The following is a 25,445-nucleotide window of genomic DNA, read 5'->3' on the forward strand; positions in this document are numbered from 1 at the left end:
ATTTAAGTCTTTAAAATGAGTTTTTTTCGTTTTTTTTTAAGTTTGATTTAATTAATTTTATTTAATTAATTTCCTTATTCTGTGCACAAAATTAATACACAGAGGGTGTTTGATAAAGCCATAATTCTGTTACAAGACTGTTTTTTTAGTTTTTATGTCACACTAATAAGCTAGGTAAAGAAACATACAAGGTGTTTCAGAAAATTTAAACCTTGTAATTTCGAAATTTTTATAGATAGAATTTTTTAAATATTTGTTTCTATGTTTCTTTGGGGCGCGAGTTCTAAATCATCCTGTATGAATCAGAAAATAGCCCAATCAGATTAGAATTAGCCGTTGCCAGGCAACGCTTCTATTGAACCAATCGCAAAGCGTGATTTTTGATGTACCGAACCAACAAAGTATCGAGTTTTAAAAGTTGTTTGACATTGTTTTATACAGGGTGTTTGGCATTTTTGTCATGAATCACCAATCACACCGTACATTTAATAAAAGTGATGTCATTATCAGTACAAACATTGATTCATTCAAGCGTGAATCTAGAGTTTTATTTGTTGAAAATAATTTTTTATAACAAAATAAATAAAAAATGTGTCACACAAACCACAAACTTTAAATTTTTGTCTCTCCCATTTGAGTGCGTGATTTTGGCGAAACCACAGCAAAAATCGTGTATACATATTTTGAATTGAAGATTTTAAAAGCCACTTTGTGTTTACTCATGTTTTGTTGTGTTTTAATCCCTTTTTTATTTCCTGGTTATCTCCTGGATTGTGCAAGTGTTTGTTTCTTCGTTTTTTATTTTTAGCTTTTGTTCTAAATTTAGTGTTTAGCGATTTTAATATGAAAAGCAGGCACGTGTAAATCTAGACATTGTTATCATTTTCGAGTAAATATTGTTAACCTGTCGCCATTCCTTAGATAATTTTGATAAAAGCAAATCACAATATAAATAAAGGCGCGTACGAATCTATATTTGTCGCAAATTAATTCTCTATTAAGAAAAATGCACACCTTTCTCTGATAATAGCTATCATTGTTTACGACATGTCGTATGTCACATATCGCATTATTTAGAAATCGCAGGAAATGCGGCAATTATCGAAAATCAAGATATCATTTTTTATTTCTTAATCGACTTTCTTTGTCGGTGTTATTCACTATTCAAATTCGTCTGGGAGATAAAACTGCTCATAAATAAAAAAACTTTCGGTTGGCTACAATGCGAGGGAAAGTCAGCCGAAAAAATGAAAGTTACGCAGGAAAATGTGGACGAAAAACGCACAATAAGTGAGAGTGAGATTTGGGTATTATGCGGAAGCGATACCTTAGACACATCCCAAATGCGGGTAATTTATTTTTCAAGCTACAGAAAATTGAAAAACTTTCTTTCGGGAGGGGAACCACCGATTTTGTGCACGTGGCGGCCTCTACCCTCAACTATCAGAAATCTGTTCTTGTGGCGCCACCTCCACTTCGGTAGCGAAACTATTTTGGGTTTGCGCCAGTTCCTCCACATTTGGGGGCGTTCTTCTCCTCTCGAGGAGAATTTTCCCCCGTTCTACCAAATATTGCGCCAAATTTGCGACGTCATTACTCGTCTTCATTTTTTTCCAATAAGACCACATGAAAACGATGTTTGCAAGCCACAACACTGAAATAAATTTTCTAATCAAATAAAATTATAATTAAACTTGAAACCTTGTCCAATAAATACAAAAAAGAAGGCATAGTTTCGCCAAAATTCGTCCTCCAACCCCTCTATGACAAAATTTGAGACTGAAATAAGTGAAATAATCAAATGTGTGGTCCAGGATACAATCATGACCAAAATCCAGACAAGAATGTAGCAACTTTTACCCTGGAATAAAATAATCACGCATTGTGTTATTTTTAAGAGTGACTGACTTCTTTTATACCAAAAAAAAGTAACAAACTTGTGAAAAACATAACAAGGAAGCTTGCTGTTGTGACATAAAGGGTTGTTCTTTGGATTTTGGTTGTTGACCCAAAATAATACACTTCAAATAGTACTTTTTCAGGCATTGTGACGCAAATAACCGATAATGTTGGTATCAAAATCTGGAAAAAAATTGGTATGGGGACATTTGTAACGTTTTCGTACCAAAGAAAAGACACACACGGTGTATGCCAAAGATTTCTGGTTGCATTTTTTCATTAATTCATCCATAATTTGCGTTTTTTGACTGTTTGTCTATTTTTTGACTTTAGTAGTTATGCAACTGAATATACAGTCCGGTATTGTTGGTTGCATAAACTACGTGTTTTTTGAATAAAGTTGGCGTTAAATTTAAATGAGTAAATGCAACATTAGTTATTTATACAAGACGATAAAAAAATTGTTTATCCACGAGTGAAAAGGTTAAGTTTACGAGTGACGAAGTCACGAGTGGACTTTTTTCACGATCTTTATCGTCGTGTATAATATTTCCTTTTATTTTGTACTCACCTACCAGAATTTCTTGAATATAAACAGTAGATAAAAATTACTTTATTTCACTAGACGATAAAAGATTACTTTATCTGCTGAAATTGGTTGATAAAAGCACTCTTTAACATTGAATACAAAATAAACAAATTTTAATCTCATTTTAAATCAGACAAAATTGGAATAGAAAAATTTGTAAGGTACCAAAGAAAAGACAAGAATTTTTTAATAATTTATTCATATTTTTTTTGACATTTATAAAATTAATTATAGAATATAGTAGTGTTAGTTGCATAAACTGATATTTTTTTAACAATATCAACGCCAACTTTAGACGAGTAAATGTCATTTTATTTGAATTAAGTTTTTTAAAAGAACAAAATTTAAACATTATGACACAAAAAAAATAATCATTTTGGTATTAGAATTTGGAAGAAAATTGCTATAAAGACATTTTCAATGTTTTTTATTTTTTTTATTTCAATTTTTTGACTGCCTACTCTTTCACTTAATTGGTTATATGACCAAATATACAGGTTGCTTACAGACACTATTTTTTTTTTACCAAAGTTAGCAGCAAGTTTAAACGACAAGCACCGATTTAGAGAAAGTTAATTAAAAGTTAATTTCAAATTAAATTTATAATTTGTTGTTTAGCTGTTTTTTTTTTCGCCGTATTGTTGGTTGCATAAACTAATGTTTTTAAAACAAAGTTGGCGCTAAATGTAAACAACTCAACGCAAATTCTAACCTCATTCGAAATGAGTTTTTTGGAAGACCATAATTACGGTTCTTTGCCACAAATTAAGAGAGAAATTGATAAGAGCCCCAGTCCTGTGCCCGAACTCAACATAAAATTCGAATGTGAGTCTCACAGTGATGACAGTAGGACTTCGCCCCCCTTGACTTCAGAACCAGATTTCGTGGAGACACATTTCAAACAGGAAGTTGACGAGGCTGAAAAGTAACTATTTCGGGTTTGAGTCAATTTTTCATTATTTCTAATTTTAGTAACGAGAATGAGGAGCTCCAGAAGGCTTGCATTGTGCAAACTTGCATGAAATTGTTAGATTCGTCGTCGTCGGATGACGACGAGCTGTTGTTATACTGGATGTTGTGCAAAAATAAGAAAAAACCGTTGCGGAAACGTCGGAAATAAATAAATTAGTTTTGAATTGTTTRATTCGCCAGATTTGGGTAGAAAATTCAGTCTTAATTCTACTACAATAAATATCAATTGAGGGTTGGGGTGACTATTTATGTTGTGACAAAGAAATCTATTGGCAACACTGAATTAATTCCTCTAATTTGTACCGTGCGATAAAATAAATTAGAGTCGGCGTCGATTAAATTCTACAGTTGGCAACACTTTGGCTGGGAATCTGGGCTGTAAATTTTCCACACACACTGAAAGTGAAAATAACCATCCATTGTTTTCCTCTTGTACAGCAATAAAAATTTTCTGCTCTAAAGTGAAATTATTTCACTCAAAAGGAATAAAACGCAAACTTGTCAAAGTTTCCGCTGACATTTGATGTCAAAAATCAGGATTGCCATCTGAAGGACTTTAATCACCGCTTACTCTAATTTCTTTTTTTTTTGATCGCACGGTAATTTGAATATCAAGGTTGCCAAACTAAAAAAAACCCCAATTTAGTCACCCGGTGCAAAATGTGATTTGATTTAACAATTGAAGTCGTCAGCGGCGGCCTCTTCCTCGGCCTCGTACTCCTCGTCGGCGGTGGCCTCCTGGTACTGCTGGTACTCGGAGACGAGGTCGTTCATGTTCGATTCGGCCTCGGTGAACTCCATCTCGTCCATTCCCTCTCCCGTGTACCAATGCAAGAAGGCCTTGCGTCTAAACATAGCAGCGAATTGTTCAGAAATGCGTTTGAAGAGCTCCTGGATCGCCGTGGTGTTCCCGATGAAGGTCGAGGACATTTTTAGCCCCACTGGGGGGATGTCACAAACGGCCGTTTTCACATTATTCGGGATCCACTCGACGAAATAACTGCTATTTTTATTCTGAACAGCGAGCATTTGTTCATCGACTTCTTTCATCGACATGCGCCCCCTGAAGACAGCAGCGACTGTCAAATACCGCCCATGACGGGGGTCACACGCCGCCATCATGTTCTTGGCATCGAACATCTGCTGGGTGAGCTCGGGGACAGTCAACGCGCGGTATTGCTGACTCCCTCGGGAGGTCAAGGGGGCGAAGCCCGGCATGAAGAAGTGCAATCGGGGGAATGGTACCATATTCACCGCCAATTTGCGCAAATCCGCGTTTAACTGCCCCGGGAACCTCAGACAAGTCGTGACCCCCGACATGGTCAAAGACACCAAGTGGTTCAAGTCGCTGTAACTCGGGTTGGGGACCTTCAAAGTCCGGAAACAGATATCATAAAGCGCCTCATTATCAATGCAATAAGTCTCGTCGGTGTTCTCGACGAGTTGGTGGACTGATAAGGTGGCGTTGTAGGGCTCCACTACCGTGTCGGAGACTTTGGGGCTGGGCATCACCGAGTAGGTGTTCATGATCCGGTCGGGGTACTCCTCCCGGATCTTGGAGATGAGGAGGGTGCCCATGCCGGAGCCGGTGCCGCCGCCGAGAGAGTGCGTCAGTTGGAAGCCCTGGAGGCAGTCGCAGTTCTCGGCCTCTTTGCGCACCACGTCGAGGACGGCGTCCACCAGCTCGGCGCCCTCGGTGTAGTGGCCTTTGGCCCAGTTGTTTCCGGCCCCGGATTGCCCGAAGACGAAGTTGTCGGGGCGGAAGAGGCGCCCGTAGATGCCGGAGCGGACGGCGTCCATGGTGCCCGGCTCCAGGTCCAGGAGGATGGCGCGGGGGACGTATTTGCCCCCATTGCTGCGCGAAGCGACTAAAATTGCAAAAAAATTTAAACTATTACAGGAAACTGTAATTTATAAGTGTACAGTTGGAGACAAAATACTTTGGTCATCATTTTTCTGACACTTTAATGTAATTCAAGCTTTAACGTTAAAATGATTGACAATTTTAAATTAATAACAACTATTATATTTATATTATATTATATTATAGTAATACACGGGATTTTGACACATCCTCTCAAAATTTTAAAAATTGCATAATGTAATTTTTTCTTTGTCGTGATTGTCAGTATCACTGAAAACGTCACTTTTGAGAAATTGTCGAATGTACAGAAATCTATTATTATTACAAGATTAAGGGACAATGTCCCTCTACGAGTCATCGCAGGAGAAATAAATGTGAACAAAATGACTGTCATTAAAACAAAGAAGAAGATTCTAGTGACATTTTAAACATGACAGTAATTGTCAATTTCAAGGAAAAATTGACAACGCCAAATTTTTTTATTTGTCAAGTGTATGTACAGTCGCGGCCATTVAAAAGTAAATGGCCGCGACTGTACATACACTTGTCAACTACAATTGACAGTAGTTAAAAATAAGGTTAACAGTCCTAAAGCATACTTTACAATTTAATGTTACTCAAGTGACATTGACGATCAAAGTATTTTGTCTCCAACTGTACGGCGACCTTAATCTCTGCCCGATTTTTTGCTGTAATTAAGTAAAAAGTGACGTTTAATTCCATGGCCGTCTTACTTACATAACATACAAACTGAGTCATTACAGTTGAAAACAAAAATTTATAAAATCGTTTTCTTTTAGAAAATAATAAATTTGAAACAAAGTTTTGATCTAATAATTTAATTTGATCACTTATTGTTACCAAGCAATTGAAAACTACATCAAATAAGCCTTCTTTACAAACACGCAAAGTTCTACCGGGTGACTATTAATGTTTGTGACAAAAAAATCTATTGGTAACACTGAATTATTGGTAATCCTTCTATTAGACGGCTAAACCAGCAGTCGCCCGTCGCAATGCCTATAAAAGTTTGACATTTGAATTTGAAAGTCAAGGTTGCCAAACCAACATTTAAAATTAGACTCCAACTTGAGATAAAAACACAATTATTTATAGTCACCCGGTACTTTTCTGTATTATAATTAAAATTTAAACAAATCGCATATAAAGTGTCTGAGTTGGTTGATAAATTCTTTTTTTGTCTTTAAACTTTATACCTAATATTCAAAAATGTGTTATTTTCAGTATACAGCAGCGGTCGGCAAGCCGCGGCCCGCGGGCCGCATGCGGCCCGTGAGCCTCCACCTTGCGGCCCGCGATTGTTTTGTAAATAAATGTCTTTTCATTCGGAATTATTTTAATTGCGCGCCAAAACTGAAATCTGCAACATCCGCGAAAGCAAGCGGCGAACGTGATGACTCGTCCCCGCCCTCGCCTCGCCGTTTTGGTGGCAATCGAAAGAAACGTCCAGTGCGATGACGATTGCCGCCCGTGTACCAACTGTGCTGGCTGATCGAGTAAAACGAGTTATAGTTACATATATAATTGGATCCACGGCGCCGTACGAAACCAACAACTACCTGTTTTGTTTTGAATTTCGGTAAGTGTGAGAGTTCTTTTTTTATTTGACACACTTGAGTTCACAAAACTAAATAGCGTGTATACGTATTCAATACAATAATAAGTACTTCTATTGTTGCAGCATTTACTCCCGGTTGTGTGCGTAATAACTTTCAGTGATGGCTTCAAAAAAAAGGAAGTTATTAGAAGAAAATAGAGTATTTAACGATGCATGGACAGATTTATACTTTTTTATTGATTGTAAGGGAAAACCCCTATGTTTAATATGCCAAAAAACTATTGCTGTTAAAAAAGAATATAATCTCAAACGCCATTACGATAGCGAGCATAAAACTAAATTTGCATTTCTTGTGGGTGATTTACGGAAAAATAAAATTAACGCATTGAAATCGTCAGTAAAGAACCAACAAAATGTTTTTAAGGTTCAAATTCAAAGTAACGAGTCGGGTGTACGTGCGAGTTTGAGGGTAGCAGAAATACTTGCGAAGTCTGGCCGACCGTTTACTGACAGCGAACTAGTAAAACAATGTGCTTTAGTTATGGCTGAGGAGGTGTGTCCAGAGCAAAAAAAAAATATTTGATGATATTTGTCTATCTGCCAGAACCTGCACCCGGCGTACTGAAGATTTGGGCAATAATTTATGCGAGCAACTTCAGGAAAAGGCACAAATGTTTGAATGGTTCTCTTTAGCCACCGATGAAAGTGATGACGTTTCGGATACTGTGCAGCTACTAATATTTGTGCGCGGTATTGATGAGAACATTAATGTTTTTGAGGAGCTTTTACAGTTATGCAGTTTGAAAGGAACGACTACAGGGGAAGATTTATTTCGCCACTTAGAACAAGCGTTAGTGTCAATGCAATTACCATGGGCAAAATTGGTAAGCGTTACAACTGATGGAGGCAGAAACATGAGTGGACAAAACAAGGGCCTGGTGGGTAGGATTAAAACAAAACTGGCAGAGATAGGTTGCGATATGCCATTATTTTTCCATTGTATTGTCCACCAAGAAGCGTTATGCTGCAAAGTTCTTGCATGGAAAGAAGTAATGGACATCGTAATATCGACAGTAAATTCCATCAGAAAAAATGGGCTGACACATCGCCAATTTCAACAGTTTCTGTCGGATGTGGAAGCTGATCACCGAGATGTCCTGTATTATTCTGAAGTGAGATGGTTAAGTAGAGGTGCAGTACTGAAAAGATTTTTTGATCTACGAAAAGAAATCAACACTTTTTTGATCGAAAAAAGTAAATCTGTTCCAGAACTTACAGATCCTCAATGGTTAATAGACCTTGGTTTTTTGACAGATTTAACTCATGAGTTAAATATACTGAACATGAAGCTTCAAGGAAAAAACAAATTAGTCTCTCATATGCACACAGATGTAAAGGCATTCCAAATGAAAAACAAGCTCTTTATAAAACATATCGACGAGAAAAAACTGGACCATTTTCCGAATTGTAAAAAAGCTGTCGAAGAAGTTGGAAAGAATTTTCATTGGAAAAATGATAAAATGAAATGCATGTTAATGCAGCTACAAAATCAGTTCAACGACAGATTTTGTGACTTCGAGAAGGTTTCTGGCAAACTGAAGATTTTTGCAAACCCTTTTTCATGTGATATTGACGACGTACCGAGTAATTTACAAATGAATGTGATTGATCTTCAATCTAATGACACTTTCAAAAACTCCTTCTATGAAATCAATGATCTTATTAAATTTTATGGCAGTTTGCCATCTAATTTTGACGAATTGAAAAGGTTTGCTCAGCAATTAATTACAATTTTTGGCAGCACCTACTTATGCGAACAAACATTTTCAATCCTCAATTACAGAAAGAATAAATATTGTTCTCGTCTCACAAATGAGCATTTGAGTGCCATTTTACGAATTTCTACGACAGGCATGAAAGCAAACATTCCACAAATAGCCAGTCAAATACAGCCTCAAAAATCGCATTAAATTTTGATTCGACTCGCATATATAGCATATTTATTTCGAAGTTTTGACTTAATTTGTCTGTTTTTTCTCATTTTCTTATTATTGTTTCTACTTATTAATAAAATTTATATAAAATGTTGATGAATAAAGTAAAAGTAAATATTTGTGTTTTTGCATTTTTAATATCATCGATATAGGTACATACATACCTATTAACAAAAGTATGAACAAGTGCGGCCCGCCTTTATTTCTTTTTGCCACTATGTGGCCCTTGCCTACTAAAAGGTTGCCGACCGCTGGTATACAGCATGTCCCAAAAATACGATAGAAAGTGAACTTATATTTTTCTAAATGAAACTAAGTTTTTAATTTTAAAACACTATTGTAAAAATTTGTTAAATTCTTTAAACAAAGTTTTCGTTATTTTTTTACAAAAGAAAAAGTTAAAAAAAGTCTGCTAGTGACTTATTTTTCTTTAAAAGGTATTTTCAAGTATACAGCATGTCTCAAAGATAAATTGCAAAATACAAACTTTGTTTTTCAAATGAAACTAAATTTTTATTGGTCGATTTTGCTTCATTTATGATTTCTTTGTTAAAAAACATGTTTTCAAAAATGCATTACACAAAAACTAATAATAATTTTTTTTTATTTATTTATTTATTTATTTAAAAAAGAAAAAGTTAAATAACTTAAAAGATTTTAATAGAATACCTTATTTTTTGCTTGTAAATTGCCTTTCTATACTTTTTATCCGCCCCGCCCATTTGTTTTCTTAGCAACCAATGAAAAATGTCTCTAAAGCGGTCAGATTTAAACTGCAATTTTTTTTACATTCTGACAGTTGTCCTGACAGTTTTAGAAAATGTTTTGAAATATTTAGTTAGAAATTTGGGGGAAAATGATGATAACAGTGATTTTGACATTAATTTTGAAGATTTAGATTTTTTATTTTCAATTTGATTTTAACTTTGCTTGATGTCCACATTAAATTAGCTGTGATTGGTTATTTTATATTGGTGGAATAAATCAAATATTATAACGGATCTGCCTGCAACCTAGTGACTTTTTTCTTAAAAATGGCAACATTGCAACTGCGTTTTTTGAAGTATTTGTGAAGAAAAACGAGTTTGTGCTACGACCAACAAAAATAATTTATTTTAAGCGATTTTGACCAATGACCTTGAAACTATATATTGGCCCTTTGAACGTTTATAGTGCCTCGGAGTGGCCCGGAATTGATGAAATTTGATATAAAATCATCCAGGCAATCCGAATTTAATAATTTTTTTCACTCGCAATCTATAGTTTTCGAGTTATGAAAAAATTATATACACAGTGAGTCACTTGGTGCAATTATGAAAAAATGCGAATTCCGACCCCCGGCCTGAATCATCGCTTAATTTCAAGCACTTTCGGCCGCTTTGACTCCCAACTTGACTTCCTGCACAAGACATTACGTTCGGAATTTTTAATTAAAACTGCAAAATTTCATAAACCGTTAACACAATATCCTCGGTCAGAATTTTAAAAAGTTTGTGTTTAAAAATGCATTCAGTGTTAATTGCTCGCTTAATTAGATCAACACAACCGAAGAAAATAAACCATGAGCTCATAATTTCGGCCATTTCATTTGAATAAAGCCATTAGGCCAAAACGGGCACTTGGACAGATTTGGAAATTAATGTTTTGGGGATTTTACCTGTGGCTTCGTTGTAGTAGACGTTGATTCGTTCTAATTGCAAGTCGCTCTCGCCTAAATAGATTCCGCTGGGGTCAATGCCGTGCTCTTCAGAAATCACTTCCCAAAACTGAAAAAAAACACAACAAATTCCTAGTCAGTCAAATGGAACAATTACTAACGATGATTGCTTGTTTTACGGTCAAAATGGTCCCTGACTTTGAAATTAGATTGGCAACAATGAATCATGAAGAGTAACTGTATGATTTTTGTCAAGTAGGTCATGAAATCTTAATTTGGCAACAGTGACTGTCTAATGCAAATGTCATAATTTTATAGTCAATTGTCATTTGTTTCTGACGGGCAACCGCTGGCTTAGCCGTCGCCTGACACATCCCGATATAACAAATATTTTTTTTTGTATACTGGACGTGTGTCATTTTGTCTTAAAATTAGATAATTCAGGTAAAAAAAACTTGGATTCTAAACTAATTTTTTAATTACATTACAAAGATTCAACGTAATAAAAACGGTTTAGGTAAAGAAACATACAGGGTGTTTCAGAAAATTTAAACCCCACAACTTCAATAGAATTTTTTTTAAACATTTTTTCTGGTGTCTTATCTTAAGTGTATACTGGACGTGTGTCATTTTGTCTTAAAATTAGATAACTCAGCTAAAAAAACCTGGAATGTAAATTAATTTTTTTAATTACATTACAAAGATTCAAAGTAATAAAAACGGTTTAGGTAAACAAACATACAGAGTGTTTCAGAAAATTTAAACCCCATAACTTCGAAATATTTATAGATAGAACATTTTTTCTGTTTCTGGTGTCTTAACTTAAGTGTATACTGGACGTGTGTCATTTTGTCTTTTCTTGAAATTAGATAATTTAGTTAAAAAACTGGAGATCCAAATTAATAAACACAGTTTTCATGTCTACTAGACGTTAATTTTTTTGAACACTCTGTTTATTTATTCGAATTTATTTCGCTCCACTTGTCTTATTTTCTACCGTGCATCAAAAAAAATAAATTAGAGTAGGCGTCGATTAAATTCTACAGTTGGCAACACATTGGCTGGGATTCTGAGCTCGAAATTTTCTACACAAACTGAAAGTGCAAATGACCATTCACCGTTTTCGTCTTGTACAGCATTTTTGTAACAACTTGCAACAATAAAAATTTTCTGCTTTAAAGTGAACATTATTTCACTCAAAATGAATAAAACGCAAACTTGTCAAAGTTTCCGGTGACATTTGATGTCAAAAATCAGGATTGCCATCTGAAGGATTTTAATCACCGCCTACTCTAATTTTTTTTTTAATCGCACAGTATTTACATTTTTTTAAATTTTCACAGTAATTAAATAATGACTTTCGTTCTCAAGTTGGCGTCAAATTTAAAATCTTAGTTTGGCAACCTTGACTATCAAATTCAAACGTCAAATTCTGACTTAGCCGTCGCCTGACTCATCCCGATATAACAAATATTTTTTTGTGTATACTGGACGTGTGTCATTTTGTCTTATAATTAGATAATTTAGCTAAAAACACTTGAATTCCAAATTATTTTTTTAATTACATTACATTACGTTTTAATTGATTTAATTGAATTAATTGCACCCTGATATCTCCATTATTCAATGTTGCCAACATGACTGACAACCAATGATTAATTGGCAAATTTAAATTTCCCGCTTATTTGAATCAAAATTTTTAATTTTATGACTCGATTGAGTTAAAAATTTAATTTCTAACACCCGTGCGCCATGCATTTAAACAATGAAATGCTTATTACAGTACATTTTTCCTTGTCAGCGATTAAAGTCCGAAATTGCAAAAATGCAATATATCAAATTGTCAAAAATAGTTTAAACAAAAGATTAGTGGTCATAAATCACTAACTTCTATGAAAGGGATGACAAAGAGGATAATCTAATCGAAAAATGTTAGATTTTTGTTGTTTCCCGGAAGCCGCAAAGATAAAACCCAATCTTTAACACAAGTATTGAGTTTTACGTCTCTTTTCCAAACAAATCATTAAAACAAATTGTACTAACGATCACCCAGATCTGTGGACTATAATTGACAGACTATTGACCTTTCTGCACACAATAGAGATCAGTCCGAGTCCACAATTACACACATTTTACAGTCATCATAACACAACATGATAAGCCACAAAAAGTGATTCAAACGTTTATTATTACTCAGTAATGTTATCGTGCCATTAAAAAAGCCAGTATGGGGGTGATAGAGTCATGGGGGCAATGTCAAGAATGCAGGTGGGGGCTAAAATGGTAAAATGGCATTTTTGATAAATCTCCCGACATTTTTTCTACAAATGAGGGTTTATTTTGGTCACGTGAACGTTGAACTGTCGCGTCTATTTTCGAATGTCTTCGTCTGGGAGGAGCGAATTTATGTCTTCTTATTGTTGACAGTAACGGAAATTCTGTTATCACTGATAAGAGAATTTTAAAATAAAGACGCTTCCCACAACCGCAATTGACAATTTAATGCCCCAATCATTTTCTTTTGTATTGTAATAAAATGAATCATTCAATTGCGAATTTAATTAAAAAAATAATAATTTGACCAAGGGTAATTAAACAAAGGTTCGCCCACTGACCTTAGCGCCGACTTGATTCCCGCATTGGCCGGCTTGAAGATGCACGATTTCCCTCATCTTGATCGAAACAAATGCAGAAGACTACTGTGACTTGATTTCGGTCTAGTGCTCCGTCATTTCCAGTGCAAGTGCCGGGGGATGCCCCCACCATATCGTGTTACAGATATTTATCCAAGTATAGACTATTAGACCAGAGTTCTAAATATACAAGAGTGCACTTAAAAAAATAAAAAAAGTTGGAATGGAAGGAATGTCGATGGAAATTGGTCTAAATGGTTATAAGATTGTCTTAATTATTGCAATGAGGAGGGTTAATCACGTGATCTTCACTCATATTAACCATTCAAAAGTTGAGAATTTACCCGCAACTATGTCGTTACTATGACGATCTGTTTTTTACCATGGTTATGCAAAATTGCATACAACAGTCTTTTTTTCTTTTGAAAAAACTTAGTTATAAGTATTTGATTTCCCCAAACTTAACCTTAAATTTTGGGGGTTTGTTAAAAATTTTTCAAATTATGAATATAACAAAAGAAAGATCTAACCTTTCTCTGTCATATGCCCAAATTTGATTTCAAAATAATTAAAAATGACAGAGTTATCGATTTTTGAAGATCAAGGTGCAAATCCAAAAAAATTCAAAAAAGTCTAAATATTTCAAAAACGGTTAAAGTTAGATATAGGGAAAGCTGATAAAAACTGTCTCAAAATCACCAGAGTGATCCAAAAACGCAATAAAAAACATAGTTTTGTATTTAAAATAAGGAAGTTGGTACCCACTTCCGGTATAAGCGGAAGTGTCACCATCTTGAAAATATTTTCATTGAGCAGGACTTCACCAATTATGGCCATGTACAAAATTTTAGACAAATGTCATTGTTAGAACTCACAATACTCGTAATGTGGAGTTTTGACGGAACACCCTGTATATAACATATACGACTCGTCGAGAGTGAAAAAAAGGGTTTGAAATAATTTGGCCTGAATTTGGTTTTATAAATATTATGACACTAGAGGGCAAAATGGGGGCAAAATAGTGCAAAAAACGATAAATAAATGAAGACCGGATGTCGTCACGATGTCTTCATGGAGACTGTTCTATTTTTAAATCAAGTATGCGACTTGTCACAAACGTTGTCTCATAAATCTCTCAGCGTTTAAACAAATTTTTATTTAAATTTTTTAAGAGAATTAAAACTGTTTTATTTATTTTATTGTGATACAGTAAAGTTGATAAAGAGTGTACACAAGTGATTAATCAAGTGATTATGGCTATTAATAACCATTCTAAGAATGTAGACATTCTAAACTAATAAAAAACAAAGAAACGTGATTAATCAGTTGACATCCTGTAAAGTCAGACTAAGAAAAACTTTACTATTTTTATGTTATTTTATTATTGGGGAAATTTTCTGACAATTAAAATTAGAAATCGTTTTTTTTAGAATTTATATAGCGTCCCAGGAATAGATTATTATTTACCCGCCACTGGTTCAAATTTTAAATCGTTACCATGACGATTTTTGTTTTTGCGCCATTTTGTTACTATGGTTACACACACTTCAGGATACGTTTCTATGACAATTGTCAAGTTTTTTCAGTTATTTCTGGGACTCCCTGTATATTTTATTAAATAATTCGCTAAATTTTAATATCAGATCTAGACCACGACCATTGAATTGTATATTTCGCACATGCACACCGGCTGTTATTAACAAATAACTGTAAAATGAACAAAATTGGAGTGAAAAATCGCATTAACTAAAATTCCGTCTAGACCGATAAATAAATTCGTAATTGTTCGAGTGGTTGGTTTCTAATTTCGTCGTCTTTGTAATTCGATGAAAATAATCGTAAACTTCTTGTTCAAGTGGTGTTTATGAAGCACTTCAGCGGCTAAGTAGCCAGCAACACTTTTGTATGTTTTGTGTCTTCGCTACCCGAATTAGGTGTTTATTTTAGTAAACGTAAACCGAGACGTTTGGTGTCGAGTGTGTCGAGTTTATATTTGATCAGAAATATTTATAAAACAAATGTTGCTACTGGTAATAAAAATAAAAATGCGATAGTTACCACATCCGATCTTCAAACGCGAATTCATTTGCTTACAATGCATTTTTGACGTGCCTAAATTATTGTTTTCTCCGTTTCAATTAATTATGGATTGAGATAAACAAATTTTTCTACCACCATTGTAAAAACGAATTAATTTATAACTAACGGTCTTTAAGCCACAATAAAAACTTCCGCTGATCAATAATTATACTGAGAATATAAGAAACCGAAACCACATCCTCTGCGTGCATCTTATACTAAATAATTTTTAAATTAAGTCATTTTTCTGGACGTAAAAAAATCGATAAAAAAGTTGCTCTAAATTAAACTAGTCTGATTAACATATCAAAAGTCGATTCGTGTTGACCAAAATTTCTCCCATTGATTGGTTTTGATTTATTTTAATTAAATTTAGAGGCAATTAATCTGCAATTTAAATTAACAATTATATAGGCAACCAGTTAAACACAAAAATAAATTAATAGGAAACAGGCTAATCAAACGGCTTGTTGAAGTAACTTGATAATTTTAATTATAACATAAAGCCATCACTGTATTGTGTAATTAACAATATTTGATTAAACAAAAACTAGTTACAGGTTTCTGTAATAGCAATTGCAATTATTTGTTAAACACGGATAGAGGACGCTGCCAAATTTTATTTGGTTTATTCTTGGTTTTTTTATTTTACAGTTACTAATTAAATTTAAAATTAAAAAAAAAACTGATTTGGTTATTGTTCGTTTTTAATTAATTTTAATTAAATTTGGAGGTTGGAGGCAATTAATTTGCAATTTATTTTAACGTTGGCATAGGCAACCAGTAGAACAGCAAAATTAATTAATAATACACAGACTAATTCTCATTTTTTCTTACTTTTTATTGCATCATTGTTGAATCTGACTTGATATTTTTTATTACTGTTGTATAATTAACGAAATTTAATTAATAAAAAAACTAATTACAGACTTCTGTAACAGTAATTGTGAGTATTCGATAAACACAGATAGAGGGTGCTACTAAACTTTAAATTTGCGAATTGCATCACTTTTTATTATTAGTTTTTATTTTACAATTTTTTATTATTAAAAGTTGCTTTAAAATTATTTAAAAAACTTATTTGATCATTCTTTGGTTTTGATTAATTTCAATATAATTTGGAGGCAAATTAGTTACGTTAAGATAGGGAACAACAATTAATTAATAGTAAACAGGCTAATTAAACGGCTTTTTGAATGTGATTTAATCAGTTTTATTGTTATATAAATTCATTTTACTGCATGGTTAAAATATTTAATAAATTAAAAGTTAATCAGTTTTCTGAAGCCGTAATTATGTTGCATATGGATAGAGGGCGCCACCAAATTTTAATTATCCTAATTTGATTGTTGTAATGTTGGTTGCATAACCTTACTGTTATTTTTTTAATTTTACGCTTTTTTTTATAATATTCATGTCATTCCTTGAGTACGGGCATTACTAAACCATGTTTGAAGCAGTTCAATAAATTGTTTTGGGTGAATTTGCTTTTTTTTTCGATGAGTCATTGTTATTTTAGTCTGATCGATAAAACGGCCGCAGCCCTGCTTCGGTCTGAAATTTCAGCTAATTAAGTAAATGAGATTATGCCATGATGCGGTAATTCATTCAAGAATATTGTCTGTCAGTCTGCTCTCCACGCCCAACGGATATGAGAAAAGCACGTTCACTCGACCGAAGACTCCTTTTCGGACGACTTCCGCATCCATATGGGTGCCAAACTGTGTGCAAAGAATCAAAACACATTCTATCCTCATCTAGGCTCAAAAAACAACACTTCACACAATCGTTAATAAATATGCAAATTGAAAAAAGAAATATTTACGGTCTTCGTGACCCACATTATGAAATTATAAGAATTTTTCCCGTTTCGAGGAATTACCATATTGTGAAAGCGCGGCTTTGCACGTACTTATAAGGCAAAGACGTTTTATTGCTTCGATTCAACTGCGTTATGTCTTAATAAAATTCAACTTTTTGATTGATAATTTTCAAAACACAACTCTTTTTTTCCATTTTATCACTCAAAGGAACTGAGCTGTAATCCCATTAAGAGGAGAAATGAGGTGTTGTAAATCCTCAATTCCTTTGATCTTTGCTATAACCGGATGATCGTTATTACAGGTTGCCAACCCACATATTGCCTTTTACGACTCGGAAATAAATTTATTTCATTTCCAGTAACCATAAAATGGCAGTTTTCTATTGATTGAGTGATGAGTAAGAGGCGGCTGGGGAAATTTGACAGTCATTGTCATGATAGTTGTTGCCTGGTTACAGAAAACTGTCATGACACTTTATGACTCGCTTCGCTTGAATCACCTAATTAATTTTGCAGCAGACACGTACCTATTCAATGTTTTGATCAATATTTGCAAGGATGTTTGAATTTTTAATGTTATGTCTGAAAAATGTCCTTATTCTTGACTTTATTACTCAATATCTCAAAAACTATGCATCGTAGAGTATTCTAACTAGTTGCATCGTGTTCAGCGAGTAATTTTACGTCTAGAAAACCATATTTCAACCGTTTTTACGACTTTTAGTAAATTGACTATTTTTACGATTTTACTACCGCTCTCACCTTCAAAAACTCAAAAAATTCAAAATTTTTGAAACTTGACCCAATAACATTTTATGCACTTATTTGAGTCTTTAGGACCTCTAGAAATGTAAAAAACGTAAAATGGATCAATTTTAAAGTTAAAAATTTTTTTGATTTTTGTCGAGATTTTGGTCGACTTTTGGCACCCSGAGCGSTRTAWTYGCAATAACTCCGGACTTATTYGKYARAWRCRCTTATATTTAGTACCGTTGGAAAGAYAATTTAATTTTCTATCATATATTAAAAAGTTCAGTGCTCTACGATGAATAGTTATCGAGAAAATTTCTGATAAAGTCAAAAATATCGAAAATTTAAATCCGAGTATAACTTCAAAACTACTACGAATTTTGCAGTTTAATTGACGCCAATCGATTCCCCGGAACATTTTACATAGGTTTAGGTCAAAATAATATGTCATTGAGACACAGTTTTGCCGCAATTTACAAAATTAAAAAAAAACAAAAATTTGTTACCCCCCCCCCCTTAAAAACTAATGTTTTTGAACATGTCTCAGATTCGATTTAAACCTATCTTATCCGATAGATTTTAACGCGCTGATTACGAATTTTCTAAGCACTTTGCGCTATCTCATTTAGTTTCGCCGTAATCGGCGTTTAAAAATTCAAATTTTTTTTGCGAGATATCGACTTGGCTTTGGCCTCAATCGATAGATTTTCTTACGCTGATTACGATGGAGTTGGACTGATTGCTCTAAGTCTAATAGTTTGGCCGTAATCGCCGTTCAAAAAGTGAAAATTGTCAAAATTGTGAAACTTTAAACGCGTTTTTCTACGAAACTATAGGACTTAGAGCAAAAAGCTAAAATACATTAAAATTAGTTTGAAATTATCTATCTAATGGCGCAAACCGGACGTCGCTCCGGGTTATGGTTCCGGGTACAGAGCCATTTTTAGTTTTTTTCATAAAAAATTAATATCTCAAAAACTATAAGTCCTAGGTCTAAACGGTTTGTACAGGCGTATTCTCCAGTTAATTTTACATATAGTACTAGTTTTTGTAAGAATAAAAAAAAAAGATTTTTTGCTCAAAATCCGATGCTCCGCTCCATATTCTTAACTTTATTACTTAATATCTCAAAAACTATGCATCGTAGATTATTTTAACTTGTTGCATCGTGTTCAGTGCGTAATTTGACGTCTAGAAAACTATATTTTAAGCATTTTTAGTGTTTTTACGTAAATTGACAATTTTTACGATTTTACTACAGCTCACCTTCAAAAACTCAAAAAAATCGTAATTTTTCAAACTGACTCAGTAACGTTTTATGCTCTTTTTTGGGTCTTTAATACTTTAGAAATGTAAAAAAACGTTAAATGGATCAATCGTTTCGCCGGAAACAAAAAAAACTAACAATATGAAAACTGTTTTTTTCAAAATAAAGTTTGAAACAAAAATCTGAATTAATTTTTATGCTTAACTGAAAGCCTTTTATCATTATTCTAGAGTTGGTCCAACATTTTTAATCAGCCTTTCGATTGACTGAAACCGTGATTTATTTTTATTTATAGCCGTATTTGAGTCTGGGGTCAGTGTCCGGATTATTTTTCGACCAACTGACGCCTCAGGCGTATTATTCGCAAGTGTCGAAAAGTTATCACAACAGTTGGTTTATTTTTAAAACAGTTACGTAACAAAAAGCGATATTTCCGTTCTAGTGAGGATGGGAGCAAAGAGGTTGAATAAAATGCAATGGTGTTGTAAGTAATGGCAGCGACCGTTTTAATGCCTACTTTGAAACAAAACATGGACGAAAAAGCAACAAAAAGTCAGTCTTGAATAAGTTAAGTAAATGTATTCGAATATAAACGGGAATGTACAAAACAGTAATACAAGGGAGAAAAAAATTTAGATGAAAAGTTTGATAAAAGCAGCATTTTAATTCTCGTCAACTTCGGCTTCTTGCTCTTCGTCGAATTCGGCATCTTCATCAGCGGTGGCTTCCTGGTACTGCTGGTACTCGGAGACGAGGTCATTCATGTTCGATTCGGCCTCGGTGAACTCCATCTCGTCCATTCCCTCTCCCGTGTACCAATGCAAGAAGGCCTTGCGTCTGAACATAGCAGTGAACTGTTCGGAGATGCGTTTGAAGAGCTCCTGGATGGCGGTGGAGTTGCCGATGAAGGTGGCCGACATCTTCAAACCACGTGGAGGAATGTCACAAACCGCTGTCTTGACATTATTGGGGATCCACTCCACGAAATAACTGCTGTTCTTGTTCTGGATGTTGAGCATTTGTTCATCGACTTCCTTCATCGACATGCGCCCCCTGAAGACAGCAGCGACTGTCAAATACCGCCCATGACGGGGGTCACACGCCGCCATCATGTTCTTGGCATCGAACATCTGCTGGGTGAGCTCGGGGACAGTCAACGCGCGGTATTGCTGACTCCCTCGGGAGGTCAAGGGGGCGAAGCCCGGCATGAAGAAGTGCAATCGGGGGAATGGTACCATATTCACCGCCAATTTGCGCAAATCCGCGTTTAACTGMCCCGGGAACCTCAGACAAGTCGTGACCCCCGACATGGTCAAAGACACCAAGTGGTTCAAGTCGCCGTAGGTGGGGGTTGTGAGCTTCAACGTCCTGAAGCAGATGTCATAGAGAGCTTCATTATCGATACAATAAGTCTCATCGGTGTTTTCTACGAGCTGGTGGACTGACAAGGTGGCGTTGTAGGGCTCCACTACCGTGTCGGAGACTTTGGGGCTGGGCACGACTGAGTATGTGTTCATGATCCTGTCGGGGTACTCCTCCCGGATTTTGGAGATGAGGAGGGTCCCCATGCCGGAGCCGGTGCCCCCGCCGAGGGAGTGTGTCAATTGGAAGCCTTGGAGGCAGTCGCAGGACTCGGCTTCCTTGCGCACGACGTCGAGGACTGAGTCGACTAGTTCGGCGCCTTCTGTGTAGTGGCCTTTGGCCCAGTTGTTTCCGGCCCCGGATTGCCCGAAGACGAAGTTGTCGGGCCGGAAGATCTGGCCGAAGGGGCCGGAACGGACCGAGTCCATGGTTCCGGGCTCCAAGTCGACCAGGATGGCACGGGGGACGTATTTGCCACCGGAGGCTTCATTGTAGTAGACGTTGATGCGCTCCAATTGCAAGTCGGAGTCGCCGTGGTAGGCGCCAGTGGGGTCGATGCCGTGCTCGTCTGAGATTATTTCCCAGAACTGGAACAAAAATTAACCTTAAAATTGCGTTTTCTTCATTCGGGAACAACTGTTTTCGCGGTTTGGAACTTTCGCACAATTGACAAAAACTACAATAAACAGTTATAAAATGCACTTGTAATGTAGGTAATGCAGTTTTTACGACATAATCTGGTCAGGTCAAGAAAAATCGCCATTAAATTACGTAAGGTTTCGCGTCTTTGAACTTTCTAACGCAGTTTAAAAAGTGCAAAATGTGCATCAAGTAGGTTGTAGAAGTCTAAATGCATCCCTAATTTGAAGGTTAATTCACACAAAAAGTGTCATTAATTTTATACAGAACTATACTTGTTTTCAAATTAATGTGCATCAAAGTAGTCGTTGAAAGAGTTCATTTTAAGGTGGCAACCTTGAAAAAATTCAATCATAACATATTTTTTTCTAAAAATAGTTTTTTCAAATAATTGTGTACCCCAGGTGGCAAAAAGTAATTAAAATTAACAACGTAATTAGCATAGGGTAGCAAACATAAAGATTTTTGTCATTATTGATGTGATTAAATTTGTTCTGAATGGCATTAATGTGTGAATCGGCCTTTAAATTAAAGACTTTTGCAACCTACTTGATGCACATTAATATGAAAAAGAATATAATTTAATCACATTAATAATGACAAAAATCTTTATGTTTGCTACCCTGTTAATTACGTAGTAAATTTCAATTATTTATGGCTAGCTGGAGTGAAAAAATTATTTTTAGGAAAGATTGAGGTTAGGTTTGCTTGAATTTTTGCATGGGTGCCACCTTAAAATGATCCCGTTCAACGACTACTTCGATGCACATCAATATGAAAACGAATATAAATTAAATCAGATACTAAAAGCAATCAGATAAAAAGCAATTATCAATTTTAAGTGGTCAAAAAACCGGCAATAGTCGGTTATCAGCAGTTTTTCATACGGAAATTGTGATACAAAATAAAGATAAAAATCTAGATGAGTTAAAAAGTTAACTAAATTACAATTATCTCTTTTTTTATTTTGGTAACACTGATAGTTCAATATATAGTGTTTTTTTTTTTTTTTTTAATAAAGATTAAACATGGTTGGCCTGACTCCGAAAATTAAACTTTTTTGTCTACAAGAAGTCAAGAACTCAAAGCCAAGTGCGTAATATTTAAAAATTTTCTAGTTTTTTTTTATTTTGGCAACACTGATACTTAGTACCATTCAGGCTTGTTGTTTTTTTTTTGATTACAAATTAAAATTGACTAAAATTAAACTAAACAACTGCATTAAAATTAGAATTACCTATTTTTTTTTAGTTTTGGCAACACTGATAATTCAATATACAGTGTGTTTTAAACACGGTTAGCCTGACACCAAAAATTGAACTTTTTTGTTAAAAATTCAAAGCCAACTGCGTAAAAATTATTATTATTTTTTATTTTGGCAACACTGATTGTTCAATAAAGAATGGTTCTTTTTTTGAAATACAGATTATACATACCAGGTGAATAAAAAGTATGGAACCAAACGTTTTTTGCTTAAACTATTTATTTTTTAAAAAACTAATTGATATTATAAGTATTTAATTATAAAGTACAATAAAAATGTGATGATTTTTTTTTACACATAAATTGCAATTTTGACAAAAAAAAATCGCATAATTCAAAAACAAAACAAAATTTCGTTCTGAAAATACGATCACATTTTTTATATTACTCTAATTTATATTAATTATTATTTTCTGGGTGCAAATGATTAAAAATAAAACCGCTTGGTTCCATACTTTATATTCACCCTGTATTAGGATTTGCTGGTTGGAAACTACAGCGCGATCAAAAAGTCTTATCAAGCAAGCGTAGAAATTTAAAACGTATGTCTGTGGAAGATAAAATGTCACAATGACAAATGAGAAATGTCAAAATAATTTTTATGTAAATTATGACAGGAAACCGTGGTGAACGATTTTTATTAATAAATACCAACGAAATCTTATTTTAGTTTGTTTTGAGACGTTTCATAGAATAATTCAATTTAATTAGCTCAAAGTTTTAATTTTTAAAAAATAATTTTTTGACATCCAGATAACATACGAACTGCCATGCGACATACGTGCTCAACTAGGACGCCTACTTGATAGAAAGACTTTTTGATCGCACTGCACTATCGAAGGACTATAAATGTTTGTGACAAAAAAATCCATTGGCAATACTGAATTATTGGTAATCCTTCTAATTTCTTATATCAGGTGACGGCTAAATCGCAAATGAATGACAATTGCCTTTGACGTTTGAAATTGAAAGTCAAGATTGCCAAACTAAAATTTTAAATTCGGTCCCAACGTGAGGTAAAAAATCGCAATCATTTTCAGTCACCCGGTAAAAGCGAATATTTATCAACCTTAAGTGATTTTTGCATTTTTAATCGCTATTTAAATAGTGAAAAATGTCATGTTGGGTGGGCGCAAATGTCAAAAAGTCTGCAATACACAATCGGTTATTTAATAATAATCTTATGATAACGGGGTTTTTCATGTGTAAATTGTGATATAATTAGGTAAAAATAACAAATCTCGCTGAATTTATTTGATTGACAACTGCCAAAATGTGATAAAAAAAACTGCGACAGCGTTACCAACCTCCAACACTTAAAAAAAAAAACGTAATTTGATGTCATACTATTCGTAAATAAAGTGAGTGAAGACTTTAAAATAGACGATTCCAGTGGGACAGCCTTGAACTAAGCATCTGCAGTCGATAAAAGAAAACACACTAGGGCGTGTCCACGTTATGACGTCACGAAAATTGATTAATTTTGCGAATTACGTGGAATTAGGAATGAAAACAACGATAAAGCCTGATTGATTGATTACTTTAAATATTTATTTTCTCGATGTTGGTGAAATCGACCAGTCGTTCAGTGTCCCGAAAACTCGAACGAGTCAAACAGGTACGCCATACAAGGCCAAAAAACCACTAAAGTGTGTCTTGTTACGTTAATTCACGACTGGAGAGGGTCATTTCTAAATATAGAAACTCAACTGCACCGAAATTACGTAATCATTTAATAAAAACCCATCATCTAGTGGTTGGCAAACCTGGACCAAATTCGAAAAAAGGCGGCGACATTTTCCACCACCTACTTTCACCAACATCCGTACCTACTTTTACCCAATGATCTATGATGCAAAGAATCGTTGCACCTAATTGCGAAGGCCGATGAACTTTTCCGCTTCGCTTGTCTCACGGTTAAAAATAATTACCGGATAAAATTATTAATTATTACAAGTTGGTGCATTTTTCGGTATTAACCGCGCCGAAAACATGAACTTTGCCGAAATTCGACCGTTAATTTGAAATGGGAGAAAAAACCGTTACACATCTCGACCCTATGCGGTGTTTGACCGATGTTTTCAGGTCGATCGATAGACGACGCCGGCCGGTATTGAACGCCTCCCGGGGCCCCAAAACCTTCAAAATTCGCGAAAAACGGCAAAAACGCGTCATTTCTATAGTTAGGAATGCATCACGATGGAATTCGAGAGTGGGCTAGGGTTGAAAACAAAATGGCGCTTATGGTGCAACAAAAGACGATCGAAAAACGGTTAAAAGTGGTGGAAATTTTACTCACTTTGGCTCCAATCTGGTTACCGCATTGGCCGGCTTGGATATGAACAATTTCCCTCATTTTTCTTTTAAAAATTTATCAAACTAACAATGTATAGAAAACACGAACGCTCTTCACGCTGCTTGCTACTCGATGAATTCTAAAGTAATATGGCGGTTGCCGGTGGTGCTTTATATAGCTTCCCCCACTCTGTTATAACCGTTCTTTGGTTTGAATTCGGGAGGGACTATGAGGGAGTTGTTCACCCTTTTGGGCCTTGATTCGACGTTTCATGGTCGAAATTGGGTGTTACACAACTTTGGCAAAAATCAAAGGTGGAGTGGGATGAGGAAAAGTTGAAAAAAAAATACCAACTTGCAAATTATTGCAACGTGAAAAAAAAGAAGAAGGAAATGGGAGCTAGAGCATCGACTTATCTACTTATAATCGTTTTCATTAATGTGCATCAAAGTAGTCTTTGACAGGGATTATTTTAGGGTGGCAACCATGCGAAAATTTAAACAATCCTAACCCCAATTTTCCCTAAAAATTATTTTTTCAAATAAATGCGTACCCCAGGTAGCAAAAAATAAATAAAAGATTTTTGTCCTCTGAATGACATTAATGACACTTTTTGTGTAAATCGGCCTTTAAATTAAAGATGCATTTAGGCTTCTACAACCTACTTGATGCACATTAGTATGAAAAAGAGCATAAACTTGTATGTATAGTTAGTAGATGATAATAATAATAATAATGTTATCAGTCATTTCGTTATCTTTATTATGTAACAGACGGAGA

The 25,445-nt window shown here is 34.7% G+C and overlaps 5 protein-coding genes across 5 annotated transcripts; 2 read left to right on the plus strand and 3 right to left on the minus strand.

The window, feature by feature from the left end:
* Positions 1–1,436: 1,436 nt before the first annotated feature.
* On the minus strand, positions 1,437–2,191 carry LOC123011721. Its single transcript, XM_044409305.1, has 4 exons — positions 2,126–2,191; positions 1,909–2,082; positions 1,702–1,861; positions 1,437–1,654 (listed from the first exon to the last, which is right to left on the minus strand). Exons 1-4 carry the CDS (start codon positions 2,189–2,191, stop codon positions 1,437–1,439), a joined length of 618 nt encoding a protein of 205 aa, XP_044265240.1.
* An 872-nt stretch (positions 2,192–3,063) lies between these two features.
* Positions 3,064–3,876, plus strand: LOC123011147. Its single transcript, XM_044408462.1, has 2 exons — positions 3,064–3,413; positions 3,461–3,876. Exons 1-2 carry the CDS (start codon positions 3,211–3,213, stop codon positions 3,606–3,608), a joined length of 351 nt encoding a protein of 116 aa, XP_044264397.1. The 5' UTR covers positions 3,064–3,210; the 3' UTR covers positions 3,609–3,876.
* Positions 3,877–3,998: 122 nt separating this feature from the next.
* Positions 3,999–13,324, minus strand: LOC123011142 (tubulin beta chain-like). The gene is made up of 3 exons (XM_044408456.1): positions 13,170–13,324; positions 10,555–10,663; positions 3,999–5,328 (listed from the first exon to the last, which is right to left on the minus strand). Exons 1-3 carry the CDS (start codon positions 13,224–13,226, stop codon positions 4,133–4,135), a joined length of 1,362 nt encoding a protein of 453 aa, XP_044264391.1. The 5' UTR covers positions 13,227–13,324; the 3' UTR covers positions 3,999–4,132.
* On the plus strand, positions 6,683–9,020 carry LOC123011144 (general transcription factor II-I repeat domain-containing protein 2A-like). The gene is made up of 2 exons (XM_044408458.1): positions 6,683–6,924; positions 7,027–9,020. Exon 2 carries the CDS (start codon positions 7,575–7,577, stop codon positions 8,871–8,873), a length of 1,299 nt encoding a protein of 432 aa, XP_044264393.1. The 5' UTR covers positions 6,683–6,924; positions 7,027–7,574; the 3' UTR covers positions 8,874–9,020.
* A 6,261-nt stretch (positions 13,325–19,585) lies between the features above and the next one.
* LOC123011143 (tubulin beta-1 chain) lies at positions 19,586–24,827 on the minus strand. Its single transcript, XM_044408457.1, has 2 exons — positions 24,669–24,827; positions 19,586–21,054 (listed from the first exon to the last, which is right to left on the minus strand). Exons 1-2 carry the CDS (start codon positions 24,723–24,725, stop codon positions 19,768–19,770), a joined length of 1,344 nt encoding a protein of 447 aa, XP_044264392.1. The 5' UTR covers positions 24,726–24,827; the 3' UTR covers positions 19,586–19,767.
* Positions 24,828–25,445: the final 618 nt, after the last annotated feature.

Source organism: Tribolium madens, unplaced genomic scaffold, assembly GCF_015345945.1.
Source record: "Tribolium madens isolate multiple individuals breed KSU strain unplaced genomic scaffold, Tmad_KSU_1.1 Scaffold_91;HRSCAF=231;Tcas5.2_LG7, whole genome shotgun sequence".
Taxonomy (NCBI): Eukaryota; Metazoa; Arthropoda; class Insecta; order Coleoptera; family Tenebrionidae; genus Tribolium; species Tribolium madens.

Bases quoted from the DNA above. Each gene is read 5' to 3' on its own strand.
- LOC123011147 (XM_044408462.1), top strand. From the start codon at position 3,211: ATGAGTTTTTTGGAAGACCATAATTACGGTTCTTTGCCACAAATTAAG. The intron at 3,414-3,460 runs GTAACTATTTCG...TTCTAATTTTAG, and splicing joins GAAGTTGACGAGGCTGAAAA to TAACGAGAATGAGGAGCTCC.
- LOC123011142 (XM_044408456.1), bottom strand. From the start codon at position 13,226: ATGAGGGAAATCGTGCATCTTCAAGCCGGCCAATGCGGGAATCAAGTC. The intron at 10,664-13,169 runs GTCAGTGGGCGA...GTTTTTTTTCAG, and splicing joins GGAATCAAGTCGGCGCTAAG to TTTTGGGAAGTGATTTCTGA. The intron at 5,329-10,554 runs GTAAAATCCCCA...TTGCAATTTTAG, and splicing joins CTACTACAACGAAGCCACAG to TCGCTTCGCGCAGCAATGGG.
- LOC123011144 (XM_044408458.1), top strand. From the start codon at position 7,575: ATGTTTGAATGGTTCTCTTTAGCCACCGATGAAAGTGATGACGTTTCG.
- LOC123011721 (XM_044409305.1), bottom strand. From the start codon at position 2,191: ATGGATGAATTAATGAAAAAATGCAACCAGAAATCTTTGGCATACACC. The intron at 2,083-2,125 runs GTACGAAAACGT...ATTTTTTTCCAG, and splicing joins CCGTGTGTGTCTTTTCTTTG to ATTTTGATACCAACATTATC. The intron at 1,862-1,908 runs GTCAGTCACTCT...ATTTTATTCCAG, and splicing joins TTTTTTTTGGTATAAAAGAA to GGTAAAAGTTGCTACATTCT.